This window comes from Dama dama, chromosome 1 (assembly GCF_033118175.1).
Source record: "Dama dama isolate Ldn47 chromosome 1, ASM3311817v1, whole genome shotgun sequence".
NCBI lineage: Eukaryota > Metazoa > Chordata > Mammalia > Artiodactyla > Cervidae > Dama > Dama dama.
In genome coordinates this window covers 75,917,592-75,934,921 of record NC_083681.1, presented here as the reverse complement: position 1 = coordinate 75,934,921, position 17,330 = coordinate 75,917,592, and the positions used below count along the sequence as shown (strand labels likewise).

At 42.8% G+C, this 17,330-nt stretch overlaps 1 protein-coding gene across 1 annotated transcript in view; it reads right to left on the bottom strand.

Annotated features, from left to right (window-relative positions):
- Positions 1-267: 267 nt before the first annotated feature.
- The window catches only part of PTPRJ (protein tyrosine phosphatase receptor type J), a 166,965-nt gene continuing 149,902 nt past the window's right edge, over positions 268-17,330 (bottom strand). Inside the window, exons 15-25 of the mRNA XM_061150871.1 lie at positions 16,646-16,733; positions 15,459-15,500; positions 14,916-14,924; positions 14,724-14,811; positions 13,841-13,931; positions 12,533-12,606; positions 12,294-12,428; positions 9,515-9,634; positions 7,297-7,457; positions 5,684-5,819; positions 268-3,927 (exon numbers count right to left, since the gene is read on the bottom strand). Of these exons, the coding sequence (XP_061006854.1) occupies positions 3,769-3,927; positions 5,684-5,819; positions 7,297-7,457; positions 9,515-9,634; positions 12,294-12,428; positions 12,533-12,606; positions 13,841-13,931; positions 14,724-14,811; positions 14,916-14,924; positions 15,459-15,500; positions 16,646-16,733 (1,103 nt within the window). The 3' untranslated portion in view covers positions 268-3,768. The remainder of the gene's footprint in view (positions 3,928-5,683; positions 5,820-7,296; positions 7,458-9,514; positions 9,635-12,293; positions 12,429-12,532; positions 12,607-13,840; positions 13,932-14,723; positions 14,812-14,915; positions 14,925-15,458; positions 15,501-16,645; positions 16,734-17,330) is intronic.

Genomic DNA, 17,330 nt, shown 5'->3' with positions numbered 1-17,330 from the left:
CCTCAGAGGAAACCAACCTGCCGACACCTCCATCTCAGACATCTAGCCTCCAGGACTGTGAGATGATCCTTTTTTAATGTTTAAGGCCCTCAGCGTGCTGTACTTTGTTACAGCAGCCCCTAGAAAACCAAAACAATGTAGAAAAATCCCAAGGGAAACATGCTTTTGCTAAGGATCCCCCAGCTGAACCCACGCCAGTAAACTGCTCAGTAAATGATATGACATGGATGTAAAGTAAGGAGGCAGAAAGACAAACAAACAGAGGCATAATGTGTTGACATTTTTTTATATTTGGTATTTATAAGTCTTTTTAAAAAAATTTTTTTCAGGCCATGTTTTTCCTTAAAAAACAAACCAAAGGGGGGAAAAAAGCAACCAACAGCAATACTCTGTACAAGTATAACAAACATTAGAAATATGCATCATTCCAAAATAGTTACAAGAAAATTACAGTTTTAGAGTCCACATCAACACATCCTATTCATAGGTGCCCCCGAGGGGATAAAAAGCTACAGTATATTGAATACTCGACTGCTACACAGAGTCTGAAAATTCAGAACTTGGACTTTGGAGGCAAATCAACATCAGTCACCAAGGCTTGTTTAACTCAGCAAGTGCAATCAAGCATTTCAAAAGGAAACCAGGCTTTTTCACCCCCAGATGAAAAGCAAACGTGAATCAGCTGCATAGTCGGCCCCAAGCCCCAGGAGCCTCCGACTTGGTGATGCCCATGTCCAGTGGTCAAGTATGCCAAAATCTAGCTGGTGGTTGTCACGTGGCCACAGGGAACTGACCTGCATCTCATTTCACACTGCTGCCAACCATCACTAGATTTAACTTTGCAGACAAAAACGTCCTTGCTCTTGGAAGATTTCAGAGGCTGAAATCCCTCAAACCAGCTCAACCCATGCTGGTTGGTTTACTTCTGCAACTGTCAAATACTAAGCAGGGGCGATCATGCCATCCCCATGGCTTCACTGGACTCCAATTTTAGCTCATCACTCCTGGGACGGTTTGGGGCAGGAGCTCAAAAGCACTTTCTCTCTTCTGTGACCAGCCCTCAGCCAGCCTGTCTTCTATATATTTACACATTAATCTTCCCTTTTCAATCACTGTGCTATAAATACCCTCACCACCCCCCGCCCCCTGGCCCATCGCCAGGGCTCTTCAGGATGCGGAGCAGCATTGTGAATGACCTTCGTGTGACCTGCCCATTTGGAAGCCAGACCTGGCCACCGCAAGCCGTCCTCCCAGGACTGGGGGTGACGTCTGAGTGTGGCTGACCGGGCTGCAGCCCATTTCCCAAGCTCATCCCAGGTGGAAGGGAGGAGGGTTTCTGATCTTTGCATTTTTTTACACCCATATGTTTCTAATCATTGTTGCTTTCATCTTTTAAAGGAATTTCTGGAGTCAAGTCCTTCCCCCCGACTTCTCCAGGGCAGCAGCAGTGACACGGGCAGGATGTACACCTATGTGGGACCTGACGATACCTCGGCACCCATCAGCATGGTTTCCTGGCAAACTGGCGTGGGAAAGGGTGGGACCCCAGAACTGCTGCCTGGACCGGGACCCCTGAAGAAGTTAGGGAACTCTCCAAGATAGGCGCGCGAGGGGCGGACCCGTGTGAGAGACTTGGAAGCCTTCGACCAAATCCAGCTTCACTCAGCAGCCCAGGATGGCAGGGCTTCCCTGATACAGGACCAAAGAGGACCCGGCCCGGCCTGGCCAGCCTACTCCTCCAAGGGCCTGACACGGAATGAACTGCTTTCCACCACAGAGACAGCAAAGGACTTAGCCAAAAGTGCAATTTCCATTTGGGAAGTAAGGTTCTCCCAAAACACAACATCATCATCACCTCTCCTCTATTCCTTGCAGTACCTCAAAGGGAAAGGGAGACAAAAGACGTATGGCCCTCGACCCCGGCACTGAACCAAGCATTCTCCGTACACTGTGGTTCCCCCTCCGTGACCCGAAAACGCCGCAATGTCCCATCAGTGCTCAAAGTGCCGGCAAGCCGGGGCGCAGGCAGGGTCAGGAGACGGGCTCCCACAGGCCCAGGGTGACCGGGGCACTCAGAGACGACCCTGCTCCCATTTCCATTAGGACACATCGTCCTACACTTACAGCAGGATTTATCACTGTGGCAAACAGCCACAGGACTTGAGGGACTTGATCGATCCTTCATAAGACCTTGAATACTTCATTGCTTATTGGAGGAGAAACTTAATACATCTTCAAAATAGAACCTGAGCCACAATATAAAATAAAACAAAACAAACAAAAAAAAAAAGAAACAAATCCTTTCGTGTTAATTAATGCCTTGAGAAGTTTACAGATGATGTACCAATAAAATAAATCCACATAGATTCGGAAACTCTCAGTGGATACACACCTGAAAGCCAAATAACAACAACAACAAAAATTAATCTACAGTTTTTTAAAAAAAAAATCAAAGTAATTACAGCAGCAGTATAGTGAAAAAGAGGTTTTAAAAATAATAATTACATCTTTGATACAAATTCAAACTTTGTACACCTCAATTCCAAGGAATGACTGTTTTAAGAGTTTAGTATATATATATATACAGTAGATACGGATATGTGTCACTGCAGATACAGACTAAAGCCAGTAGACTTTAAGAAGGGATTCATCTGACACCGTTTCCACACGGAAGTGTTCACAGATTGCCACACTTTTAGAAACACGCACACACATACACGGACACACAGAGACACATAAAATGCCAACCTGAGTAAAACGTTACTAAAAACCTAGAGCATCATGAATCACTAAGTCACATATTGCACCTTTAAATAATCCTTCTTACCAAATACAGAAATGAGAAAAAAAGATAAAACAGGGACAATAAAAGATTATTGTGTCACTGAAGGGTTCCTCTGCTTCCCCCGACTCCCACCCCTAAAATTTTCAAGGTGATAATTTAGTTTCCACTCTTGCTCAACCAGTGGGCAGAAAATGTGGCCAGCAGAAATGTCTTTGGGGAAAAATAGGAGGGGAAAAGGAACGAAAGAATAGAGCACAAAACAGGAGATGGGGAAGGGGGGGGGGGGGTGGAGGCGAGATCTTCTCTAATCAAATGAGAACAGGAATGTTACTGAGAAGGCTGAACCTCCGGTACTAAACTACTGTTTAAATATTCCACATAGTCCAATTATGAGATTCAGTACAAAAATAGAGATATCTACTGAGTTTTGCCTGTGGAAGCATAATTCAGAAAAGGCACATGTTCAAATAGAAAACAGGCAGAAGAGGTACCACATACCCCTCCCTATGTGATAATCATCCACAATTATGTATTTTCCATCAGCTAGATTCCAAGATACAGTAGGTAAAAATAGACCTCTGATACTTAAAATATATTCAACCCAACACAATCCTGGCTTTAGCGTGTGAATCATATAAAATAGTCTTTTTAAAAAAGAATGTCTTGTAAAAGAAAAAAAAAATCATAGCTCACTTTTCCTGGTATTCTGTAATTCTCAAGAGGAAAAAAAAAAAAAAGTGGACTCATCCCATTGGTAATCAGGAATGTAGTTGATTTGCTCACCACCCATCCACAGCCCCTGATAGCCCCAGCCTCTCATTTGTCATGTTTCACATGTGCAGCTTCACACTCTCAAATTAGTTCTAACAAAACAGAACGAAGAATTAGGATATTAGACATATAAAAACATGTCAACATCGGGGCATTTTCCTTTGCTGTGGCTGTGACGGTCTGGTTAACTCCAGAAAGGTTTTCCTTTGGAATTAGGCAATGTAACCATTTGTCTTTCCAAATGTGGTCATGGGTGCAAGGTTCTCATAGATTGTCATTGCAGTTGTGTTCTGGTAGATAAGATCCACTTTCGAGTCCTTCTGGGATCTGATAATATCCAAAACACACTGATTGAGGAAAACATACTGGTCCTGTTAGAAAAAGAAAGAGGAAAAAACAAAAAACAAAGGAGCACCAAAGATTAGCACTGAAGGTTTTCTCAAACAGATTTCCACCCTCCAATCCCACTCACCACCCCACAAGCGAACATTCCAAGTTCATGTGGTCAAGAAGTAATTACATCATGGTGAAATCTGAAACTAGAGACACCAAGGATCTCATCACTAATGAGTATCAACCAGAGGGGTGCACCCCACACACAGCTCGGCTCCTCAAGAGGTACCAGAATCTTGAGGATGGGCAAAGAAAATATGTGGAGAAACTAAGGCACATGTATATTCAATCACCAAAATGTCCAACAGTTTTCTTGGCTAGGGAGGATGTGAAGAATAAGGAGTAAACTGTGATTCTCAATGAAAGGAGTGAAATAAAGGTGGATGATCAGGGTTGAGTTGGGGGTTCCTGTCCTTCAGCGGGGTTGTAGAGATTGGGGTTATAATCAGGGTCCCCACCCTTCAGACAAGCACATCAAAATCTGCAGGTAGCCATTAAAAAGAAGAAGAGGTGTTTGCTGAAAGACATCCACAAACTTAAAGAGGAAAAAAAAAATCATAGGGCAGGATTATATATAAAATAGGATCCAAGTTTTCAAATATGTTCTAGGAAGGAAAATCTGCAATATGCTAAAACATGAATGAACTTGAGGCCATTATGCTAAATGAAATAACCAAGTCACTAAAAGGCCAAAAAAAAGCTAATTATAAATTCTTCTCAAAAAAATAAAATACACTCCATGTGTGTACGCACATACCTGTTTTTTTTTAACAAATGGACATAAAGAAGTCTATAAAGATATATCGTTGCTGTTGTTCAGTTGCTAAGCCATGTCTGACACTTTGCAGCCCCGTAGACTGCACACGCCAGGCTTCCCTGTCCTTCACTATCTCTCAGAGCTTGCTCAAACTCATGTCCATCGAGTCGGTGATGCCATCCAACCATCTCACCCTCTGTTGCCCCCTTCTCCTCCTGTCCTCTATCTTTCCCAGCATCAGGGTCTTTTCCAGTGAGTCAGCTCTTCGCATCAGCTGGCCAAAGTACTGGAGCTATGCAAACTGTAAACACTACCTACCTCTAGGGCATGGAATTGGAAAAGAAAAGGCAAAAGAGAAAAATGTCCTCTATATAATCCTGTACTAAGTTTTTTGATATGAACAAATTTATGCAATTTTCAAAATATTTTTAAAAGGGACAAGAACATCTGTAAGCAGGCGTAAGATTTCTGTGTTACCCAAAATCTAAAAGATGAAGAACTATGACTCCATATAATTAGAGCAGAAAAAAGATCTCTACCAACCAACACAGGAGGCGACTCCACTCTACCCACCCCAGCCACCTGCTCACCCCGAAGCACACAATGTTACCAGGCCTCTAGAACATTCTCTGCTGGACTCAGAAACACAGCACCTCTTCACAGAGTTCTAAACTGGTTCAGGCTGACAGCCTGACACCAGATTAATATTCTGCTCTATCCTGGTCAGGATGTCGTCACCCTGACAGCTTTGAGTAGGGCTATTTCCCAATTCCCTGGTTGAGAACACACCTTGAACATACTGTTTATCTGGAACATTTCAGGGAACACATATAGCTGATTCACATTATCACCCACCAACTAACTTACACTGTAAAGCAATTATACTCCAATTTAAATAAATAAATAAAATTTAAAAGAAAAAAAAAAAAAAACACGGACAGGAAGGGAGAATTGTCCAGCAGAGACATTGGCCTCACCTCTGTCTGCACCATTAAAGGCCTGTGCATGCGAAGGTCGTACACGATGCCATACACGTCCACAGTGTTCTCGTTCTCTATCTGATAGATAAGACGATCGATGGCAACGAAAGTGCCCGTCCTTCCCACCCCAGCACTGAAAAAGAGGGGAAATGAGCATGTCAGCACGTCAGCAGTAGCGCCAGTCGTGTCCGACTCTGCGATCCCATGGACTGTAGCTCACCAGGCTCCTCTATGCATGGGATTCTCCAGGCAAGAGTTACTGGAGTGGGTTGCCATGCCCTCCTCCAGGGGATCTTCCTGACCCAGGGATCGAACCTGAGTCTCCTGTATCTCCTGCATTGGAAGGCAGGTTCTTAACCACTAGCACCACCTAGCATGGGTCACCTCTACTGTAAAACTCCCACTTCCCCATTTGTACATATATCTTGCTCTCCCCAGCTATCAGGCTTTGAGGGTCAAGGCCAGGACCATTAACCATTGGCTTAGTTAAAACCTCAGCAAGTCAGACTGTATTAGCTTGGTACTGGGACCCAAGTCCTAAAGTTACTTTCAAATCAAATGCCACAAATAAAACACCTTGTTAGAGGTCTTTAATCTCAGTCCCATTGAAGTTGCCACTGTATCTAGGATGGCAAGTTTCATCCATTTCAATCTGTTACTCTCAAAGGGTAACAAAGTCCCTCCCTTCTTCTGTCCCAAAATCAATTCCTTTAGCTCCAAAGTTAATTTATTGTTGTTCTGCAGGAGGGGGTGGCAAACTTTTTCTCTTAAGGACCAGAAAGTAAAATATCATCAGCTTTGCAGACTCATCCTGCCACAAGTAACCATAGACACTATGTAACCAAAGGGACATGGCTGTGTTCCAATAAAACTTTACTGAGAAAACAGGCAGCCAAATAGACTGTGGTGATGGCTTCATGGAGGTACACTCATCTCCAAACTTATCAGGTTGTATCCATTCATTTACAGACAGTTTTTGTACGTGGAAAACATATTTTTAAATAAATAAAATGAACTAGAATTGTGTATCTCAACACTGTTAAACAGCAGACCAAAATGCTAAAGAAAACAGGCTGCAGAATGATTTATACATTATAAAATCTAGTAAAAGCCATATAAAACAATAGAGTTACCTACATATGCAATAAAATATAAAAGCATGCAAGGGAGTGATACAGATCAACTTTAGGGCCAAATGTTCACCTGTGTAAGAAGGGGAATGGGATAGGAGGCTAGTAAGGAGAGACTTAATTATACCTGTAACATATTATTAACAAAAAGAAACATATATGGCGTCATGCTGAGCTTCGTTAAATTATTATTTTCTGCATTTTTGTAAGGTTGAAATACCTCAAAGGAAAATATTATAAATAAGAAATAAAATATGTTATGATTTTTTTTTAAATACAGTTAGCTGACCAGATCTGACTCACAGGCTACTGTTTGCCAACCCTTGTTCTAAAGTCTCAGGTTTAAGGAATAAATCCATTGTCCCATATCCAAACCTTCTTAAATTTATAAATACCTACTGCATTCCCTCTCAGGCTTTTTTCTTTTTTCAAAAGTGTCCATATTTATAATTACATTTGAAATCTGTCACATATGCATACCTGCAATGCACCAGTATTGGCGACTCAGGAGGACTCTGCTTCATGTAGTCACGAACAAGGTACCGGAAGTTGATGAGTAGATCAGTGGTGTCAGGAACACCGTGGTCAGGCCAGGAGGTGAAATGGAACTGACGCAGAGGGTGACTCTCACTTGTCAGAGTCTAAAAACCAAGAAGCGAGGTTAGAGTCAGAGAGAAAGGCAAGCTAGATCAAGCCATACCTGAAGGCTGAACTGCATGGAACAGCCGAAAAGCAGCTCAGACGTGGTTAGGACTACAAATTAGAATTGTACGTTGGTAAAATAGCTAATAAAGTGCTTGCACAGACTGCAAATCCATATAACATGCCAAGCAGGAGGGTTTATTATCTCCCTTTTAAGAAGGGGAAACAAACTTTCCAAGTTGTGAAGTGACTTCTCTAACACTCAGCTCAGAGGCAGAAATCTCGTGTCCTCCAGTTCTGAGTTCAGAATCTTCCCTTTTTACCACTCACAATAGTACACTCACATTCTTATACCTACACCTCCTTAGAGCTTCCTAAACCCCTAAACCCCGTCCCTGAGCCCAAGGGGGAATGTCACCGACCAGAAATAAATTTATGCAAATGTAACTATGATAACCAGTGCCTTCAGGGCAAGAACTGTCTCATGATTCACATGTCCTCCAAAGAATTTTGGCTTCCCTAATAGCTCAGTTGGTAAAGAATCTGCCTGCAATACAGGAGACCTCAGTTCAATTCCTGGGTCAGGAAGATCCGCTGGAGAAGGGATAGGCTACCCACTCCAGTATTCTTGGGCTTCCCCTGTGGCTCAGCTGGTAAAGAATCTGCCTGCAATGCAGGAGACCTGGGTTTGACCCCTGAGTTGGGAAGATCCCCTGGAGAAAGGAAAGGCTACCCACTCCAGTATTCTGGCCTGGAGAATTCCATGGACTGTATAGTCCATGGGGTTGCCAAGAGTCAGACGTGACTGAGCAACTTTCACTTTCCAGAGAATTTAATAAAGTAATAAGCAATCAGCAAGCACCAAGTAAATATTTAGAACTGTAGGGGTTTGAGAAAGGACTCCCCCCAAAAAACATCTGTTTCAACTTCAGATAGACAATAGAAAGTGAAGCTCATTGTAACAGAGGTAGTTATGACACAGACTGCCTTCCTACACGGACCAAAGCACATACCTTTAATTATCATAACTCTGCCCTGGCTGAACCATTCCCATTCCTGAGTCAACTGTATTCATTATGCCTACACCTGGGGACTGACCTCACCTGTGTGTACTATACCTGGACTTCAGGCATTTGCTCCTTTATGACAGCTACCCTTTGAAGTGTATTTATTTTCTTTATATATATATATATATATATATATATATACATATTAGGAACTCCCTGGTGGTTCAGGGGCTAAGACTCTGTGCTTCCAATGCAGTGGGCCTGGGTTTTGATCCCTGGTCAAGGAACTAGATCCCACATGCCGCAACTAAGACCCAGGGTAGCCACATAAATAAATAAATATTTAAAAAAGAATAATAATGCTTCTCCTAGATTTCAGATTATTTCTCTAGGACAGATTCTCAAACTTGAAACCAGCAGATCAAAGGGGAACAGATATTTTTATGCTTTGATATAAACTATAGAGGGCTATATCGATTTACACAGCCATCAAAAGATATCAGTGTCGCCCATGACACTGATTCAATTTTTAAATACCATTAAAAAATAAAAAGGACACATATACTGACTTCTTAGAATGCCTACACAATTTAGGTGCATTTGTTTTCATAACCTTTGAGGGGAAAGGAGGCCATATGTATATGTCCTAGACTGCTATTAACGTAACTGTCATCATAAACTATTTCAACGGCAAATGGACACTCCTGAGGTCAAATTTCCAACCAAACAATCCAAAAGGGCCTTGATCTGTAAGAAAAACTCTATAAGCAGGTCACCTGGAAGGGGAAGAAAAGAAGTCAAAGATGCTGAGCCATGCTCCTAAGATTCGTTTAAGAATAACTTATGAAATTCTCAAGCAAGCAAAGCTAACAGGTTGCATTAGAATATATGCAGACACAGATTGTTACATTCTATAAAGAAGAAAGTGAAAATATTTTTCTGATGCATTAAAAAAAATGATTTATACCAATATCAACCTAGAAGTGTCACCCCAAAAGTAATGTATGCTAATTTTATATGCGATCTATGCGTCTTGACTTCTTACTTACATATTTCACCGTGAAGTCTCTGATGGTCCATTCTGGAAGAACAATTTCGGACGTCATTGCCACAGTTATGTCCCCGTAATCCTGAGCCTGCTTGGAGGGCCAGTACTCCTCACATTTGGTCTAGAATAAAATGCAAACACTCAGATCACACTGTCTGCCATCACTGAAACCTCACAAGGAGATGAGATATTAAAACCAAGCATCAGAGTCTGAATCCATGCCTTACTTGGGTTCTGCCTGACCCTTGGAATTCTGTATTTTAATTTTCAATTTCTACCATCTTTATAAATTTGGGAGTCTTTCCATAAAAATCTAGATTTCTGGCTTCTCTTGAGAAATCAGAAGACCTAGCCAATACTGAGCCCCGATTTCTACACAGAAACTGACTTGCAGCCGAGCAGCCGCTGTTCCTTCACAGGGGACCCTGTGCCCACCCAGCTCCCCAGCCCTACAGCAGTACTGAACTAAACTTCTGCTAAACTTCTCCATGTGCAGAAGAAATGAAAGCTTTTCTCAAGACTTTTAGATGTACACTAACTCCAATACAAATATGGACACCAAAAAAAAAAAAGAAAATCAGATTAAATCATTTTGGGGTCTTTGATTTTGACAGCCAGTGGGCAAATGTGAATAGAAATAAAAATCAGGAAACAACCGCTCTCTGAAAGTATCTGAATCCCCACTTGGTAGCTGACTTTTTTAAACATGAGAGGTTTATGTTGCTTTAAAAACAGATGCCTGCTCCTCAACTCCAGAGATGCTGATGCTGGCCCAGAGATCCATATTTATTAAAAGATCCCAGCTTCTGCTTTTTAAAAAATCTTAATTTGTAGAAGATCATAAACACCTCATGGGCTTCCTTGCTGGCTCAGACAGTAAAGAATACACCTGCAATGCAGGAGACCTGGGTTCAGTCTCTGGGTCAGGAAGATCCCCTGGAGGAGGGCATGGTAACCCACTTCAGTATTCTTGCCTGGAGAATCCCCAGAGGAGCCTGGCAGGCTACAGTCCATGGGGTCACAGAGTCGGACACGACTGAGCGACTACACACAGCACATAAACACCTCATACTCAAATAAGAAGCTGACCTAAATGCTGTTGGCACTTGGTGAAAGCTGGAAGAAGGTAACACTAAACTATGCCATTTTATTTTCTTCATGAAAGAGTAAGGTGAGCCTCTGACATTTTTTGAGTTAATTCATGTAAAAAGTTATATTGATTTTGATGTAATTTTTCTCTTTGTTGAAACCAATTGAAAACCAATAATTTAAGTTGTTCATGATATACTAATATAACTTTGCCACATGATACACTAAATAAATTGTATTGGTTGATGCCAAAAAATATCCCAGCTAATGAATGTACGAAGCAGGTACGGAACCCAACTTGCTGCTTCACAAATAAAGTGAAGATGGGAACCATCCCTGATTGCTTTTTGTTACCTCTCCCTCCTCCATCCCCAGCTCCAGCACAGGACCTTATACACACACTTGGGGCAGATATACACATATCTGCTCAATAAAAGTGAAAGATAAGAACATGGAAAGAAATGATGCCTGTCAGTTTCCCACTCTCCCCGGGATAGTGGGAGCGCCCTGGAGCAGCAGCACCAGGAAATGGCAGAAACACAGCTCTGGGGTCCACCAGGGACCCTGCAGGCGGAAACCCTCCCAGGAGACTGGAAACCCTCTAGGTGACTCCGAGGCACGTTCATGTTTCAGAACCACAGGCGTAGGGACTTGACTCCCACCCTATTCTTCAAGTAACAGACCTACAAGCAAAGATTCACAGAGCATATGAGTTCCTATTCCTCAGGCACAGACTTTCTGAATTTAGCCCATGTTTTTCAACTCTCCTTGGTTTATTTGTGGAAAAGTGAAAGTGAAAGTCACTCAGTCGTGTCCATCTCTTTGCAACCCCAGGGACTGAAGCCTGCCAGGCTCCTCTGCCCATGGGATTTTCCAGGTGAGGATACTGGAGTAGGTTGCCATTCCCTTCTCCAGGGAGTCTTCCCAACCCAGGAATTGAACCTAGGTCTCCTGCATTTCAGGCAGATTCTTTACCATCTGAGCCACTAGGGAAGCCAAGGGATTTTATTACGAGAAGAAATCTTATCTTTAATGGGGGGATTCCAGGCCATCACAGGGGAAAAGGAACTGCTGAGACTTATTGCGGGATAAGTTGGAAATTTTGCATAAAGAAAGGGTTCCGATGCTAAAAACTCAGTTTGAAAATCACTGAGTCACTCAAGTTGGTCATCTCACAGGTGCAGCTGGTTGCGTGGGGACAAGACAGGCTTGCACCCATTCACAGAGCGGATGGGGACTTCCCTGTGGTCCAGTGGTTATGACCCTGTGCTTCCAATGCAGGGGGAGTGGGTTCAATCCCTAGTCGGGGAACTAAGATGCCACATGCCATGGGGCACGACCAGAAAAATGCATTAACATGGATCTGGTGAAGGATGGAGTCACACGAAGTTCTTATGCTGCACTAACCCAAATTTTGATGTCTATTAACTCCAGCAACAGTGACTTAATGTATAGAGAACATTTTTCTGTCCATAGAGAAGGTAACAATAACATAGATTTTTTTTTTTTTTTTTAGCATTTTTTTAAAACTTTTAGAGGAGAAAAAGACAAAAAGCACATTTCTAAGAATAGAAGTGCTAATGCTTGGGGGAATGTCTTTTTTAAAAAATAGGTTTTAAAATACCCTCCACCACAATAACTATGAATGAATGAACTGAATGGAATAATAATAAAAAATAAAAATTACGTACCCTTCCCTGTTCAACACATTTGGTAAGCATGACAATAGCATAGACATTCTTCTCCCAAACCATACGCCAAAAATCTTTCAGAGTGTTGGGTAAAGGTCCTTGCGTGGCAATAAAATCTTCTTTGGAATGGTAGCCCTAGAAAACGGAAAGCAGCACAGAGTCAATCTCAAAGAGACAGAAGAGGAGGCCTGAGGACCTCCTCCAGCCAGCCAGCACGCCAAGCCCTGCTCCCCACTCACAGGCAAGTAGTTGGCATTGATGTAGTCATCAGTCGAATGGGTCTGAACTGAAAGTTTGACACGGGAAGTGTCATCTGTGACATTCAAAGAAAAGAGTTCCACGTTAGGATACGGAATAGAATATTTCATCTCAGAACAGAGAAACGAGCGCAAAGTGGGAACGCAGGGGCTCCATCACACCTTGGCACCGCATGCCCCAGTGTTTTAGATCCACGGCCTTACTGCATTCCCGCTGTCACCAGATATGACCGTGGCACATAGAAGTTGCACAATCCCCTGGGCAGAGCTAGTAAGTGGCACTGCTGGGGTTCGAACCTGGGCAGTCTGGCACGGGTGCCCAAGCTCTGAACCACTCCACACCACCTTCCAGATGAAACCAACTACCTCCACCCTTGGATGTATGCCACAACCCAAGGAAGGCCCTCTGCAGTTATTTATCCCACATAACCATCCTACGAGCTTCTGTGCCCATTTTACAGATGAGAAAACTGAGGGTCGGAGAGGTTAGGTGATTTTTCCAAGCTCTTTCATCTGGTGAGTGGCAGCCAGAATTCAAATCCAGTGCCCTTTCCACTACGGCAGGATAGATCCTCAGGGCAGAAAGTTAAGCCTTTCACGCTTTCCCTATTCTCATTAACAAGTTGTTCTAAAAAGATAGTCCCAAATGCAAGAATAAACTCAGTGTCTAAGACTACTATAAGTGGTGTGTGTGGAATCTCAACTATGACACAAATGAACTTGTTTACAAAACAGAAACAAACTCACAGTGTAAACTCAATGCGTTGTTGTCCCTGTCAATCCTCAAAAACAGGAATGAATCCAAATATAATTCACATCCAGCCATGGAGTGTACTCAGCCAACCAGAGACATGTCTGGATAAGCAGAAAGCGTTACTCCCCGCTTGCCCTCCACTGGCTCCCCTTTGGTTCTAGAACTGTATTTATGTTGGAATGAAGGGGCTCAAAGCACGGACTCTGGCCTTTTCCCTGCAGGAAAGTGCCAGATCCAGTCCAAGTCTGGTCCCACCATGACTCTCAGTGTGACTTCGGACAAATCACTTAGCCACACTGTGCCTCTTTTTTTTTTTCTTTTTTTGCAGAACAAATATCTTACTACCTATTCCGTAAGGCTATTGCAAGGCTGAATCCAATGGCTTACGCTTAAACTCAGTGCTGAGCGCACACAGGTGACTGATGAATGGCTATGGGAGTGGCTGGTTAGTATCCAGGTTCCTCTGCCCCCTGCTCTTAGAGATGTGATATCCATGATGGGAAAAAAAAAGGGAAGGTGTGGGAAAAACAACTTACAGGGCAGAACGTTGTTATAGCGATTCTTTCCCCTGTTGTCAACCAGCTCAGCTGCATATTTAGGTAGATTAATTCCAACAAGCTTCAGATCCTGAAAGCAGACCATGAGAATTGTTCATTCACTCCGTGTCCAGATAGTATTTATACTGCCCAAAGGGTATAGCAGGATAAAGTGGGAATGCAGAGATGTTATGGGTACCACTGCATCCCCAAAAAGACATCGAAGTTCTAAGCCCTGGTACCTGTGAACACAACCTGACTGGAAATTACAGCTTTTGTGGATGTAAACAAGATAAGATGAGGTCATACTGCAGGGGGCAGTGCCCTTACTCCAGTATCACTGATGTCTTTTTTTATTTATTTATTTGGTTGTTCCAGGTCTTAGTTGCAGCACGCAGGGTCTTTTTTTATTTGCAGCATGCAGAATCTTTAGTTGTGGCATATAAACTCCTAGTTGCAGCATGTGGGACCCACTTCCCTGACCAGGGATTGAACCTGGGCCGCCTGCACCTGGAGCGCCTAGTCCTAGCCACTGGACCACCAGGGAAGTCCCTGATACCTTTATAAGAGGAGAAAAGACATAGATGGAGATACATAAGGGAGACACGTAAAGATGGAGGCAGGGGACTTCCCCGGCAGTCCGCTGGTTAAGACTCCGGTGCTTCCACTGCAGGTGGCGTGGGTTCATCCCTGATTGAGGAACTAAGGTCCTGTATGCCATGCAGCATGGCCAAAAAAAAAAAAAAAAAAAAAAAACTTCTCTCTTCCATCGAAGAGGGCTACCTCTAACCCAAAGCTTCACCATAAAACAGAAACAGGCAGTTTTCCAACTTTCAGGGAAAACATAAAGCAAATAAAACTACAATATTTAACAACCACATACTTCATATTCTTCTGCAAACCCACAGTTGGAGTCAGCTTGCTGTTTCTTGAAGTAGGCCTCAAAATTCTCCACTTTGATTAACTTGGATCTAGGAAAACAAAACAACGTATCAGGATTGGTTGCATTCAATCAAGTTCACACTCAAGATAGAAAAATGCAAGTTATTTTTCAAAAAGCAAAACGTGTACTCACTTTTTAGGTCTTCATCGCAGAAAAGCAAAGGAAAAAAAAAAAAAAGACAATTAGAAAAAAAAAATGACTCAACCATAACTCCAGAGATTTTCCCCAAAGAAGAAAACCTATAGTATAAGGGCAGGGGGTGGTTGGGGGAGGTTCACTGAAATGTAATTCACAAAACACTGAAATGTGAGTCAGGAAATCTGACTTCTAGACCCTGTTATATAACTGAGTGGCTTCATGACTGTGAGCAAGTTCTCTCCTCCTAGACCTTGAATAACCATGCTTTTAATCACAAAGTACATATTTATTCGTAGAATATGGCAAGTTCTACTCGGCATGGTAGACCACAGCAAGGAGGTCAGCTTCAGGAGCCAAGTAAACATAGGGTCCTTGCAGGAAAACAAGGCTAATAAGAACTTCTGGATGATCAGGTCCAAAAGTGTCAACCTGGGAAAATGGCAGCGGTTCCCATCAAAAAAAAAAAAAAATCTCAAAATAGTCACTGAACAGATTGAGGGATTAAATGTCTTAAGGCTCATAAATCTGGAGACTTACTTAATTTGAGAAAAGTTCACGTCATTGTTCTTTGCATCTTTCCTATTTTGAAAGAAAAAAAGACCCATTAGATCAAAATGGCTTAATACTATGTTTTGCTCCCTTTGTGTATCTACAAGACGCTTCTTCCCTGGGCCTTTAGTTCATACAGCACATCAGATCCTGTTCACAAATACTAAAGCTTAATGGTCTAAACCTGTGAAGTTATTCGCTTTTATACCATCTAAAAGTATCAAAGGATCCTACTCAAGCAACTTGTAGGAATTTCTCTGAGTAAATACAGATCAGCAGCAGCAGCCTATTATACAGTCAAGCTCAATATTTCGTACTCTGATTTTTGTTTTGTTTTTTGAGTAAGGTTTTCTGAAAAAGTTAATGTAATAAACCAGTGTTGGCAAGGGACCGGGGTGGCGGTGGTGGGTGGGGAGGGACCTGGCACTCTCCTATATTGCTGACTAAACCCCATACTGGTATTTTAAAAAATGATAAAACTTTCTGGAAGGCAATGTCGCAGTATGTGTTAAAATTAAAAACATGCACACCCCCTGACCCCGCAACTACCCAGCTTGGAATTTGACCTAAAGGAATAACTATGATTGTGCCCAAATTTACACACAAGGATAAGTAACAGTGGCAAATAAGGAAGACACAAAAATGCCAGAAAATTGGTTGAATAATTTCCATACAGCTGAACACTCGATAGCCACTTAAACTGAAGATCCGAAGCTATCCACAGTGTCTTATGAAAAAAAGCAAGCCAGAAAATAACACGTATAATAGGATTCTGTTTGTAGGTGTGGGTGTGTGTATTTATGTGAGTTTTGTAATCACATCCATGTTAAGAGTAGTTTTCCATGGTGTAAGTATGGACTATTTCTTGTCTTTGTTTTTTATTGTTAGTTTTTTTTGTCATAAGTATGTATAAGTTTACTTTAACAAGAAACGATAAAGCTGTTTTTGACCCCTCCCTCAAAAAAAAAAAAAAAATAGAATCTAATGCAAAGAGCCGGCACACAGGCCCTGCCTATCAACCCAGGAGCGCAACGTGGTGGAGAAAACCACCATCAGAAGCTGCGGGCCAGGAGGAAATCTGGGGTGTGAACATACCGCACTGTGTTTACTCAGTCTCTCACTCAATTAATTAAAAATACATGCAGGGTATTATTATTAGCATAAGCAGCAGTCACCTTTTCTTCCTCCAGAAGATGAAGCCTCCCACGGCCACGATAACCAAGGCACCAAAGATACACCCAAACACTGCTCCACAGATGACACCTGGGGAAAGTCCACACGGGAGGCACGTCACGAGGTGCTCACAGACAGACAGACGGAGACTGTGTGTGTGTGGGAGGGGGTGGGGGGGGTGTGTGTGGCAGAGGACAGCTCTGGACATAAAATGTGTGTGTGTGTCTGCGTGTGTGGTGTGTGGTGTGTGCGTCTGTGTGTGGTGTATGTCTATGTCTGTGTCTATGTGTGTGTGTGTGTGTGGTGTGTCCGTGTGTGTGGTGTGTGTGTCTGTGTGCGGTATGTCTGTGTGTCTGTCTGTGTATCTGTGTGTGTGTCCATGTGTGTGTGTGGTATGTGTGGTGTGTGTCTCTGCGTGTGTGTGTGTGTGTGGTGTGTGTGTGGCAGAGGACAGATAAATAGCTCTAAACATAAAATGTGTGTGTCTGTGTGTGTGTGGTATATGTGTATCTGTGTCTGGGGTGTGTGTGTGTGTGCGCCTGTGTGTGTGTGTCCGTGTGTGTGTGTCTATGTGTGTCCATGTGTGTGTGTCCGTGTCTGTGTGTGTGTCTCTAGAGTGTGTGTGTGTCTGTGTCCGTGTCTGTGTGTGTATCTCTAGAGTGTGTGTGTGTCCGTGTGTGTGTGTGT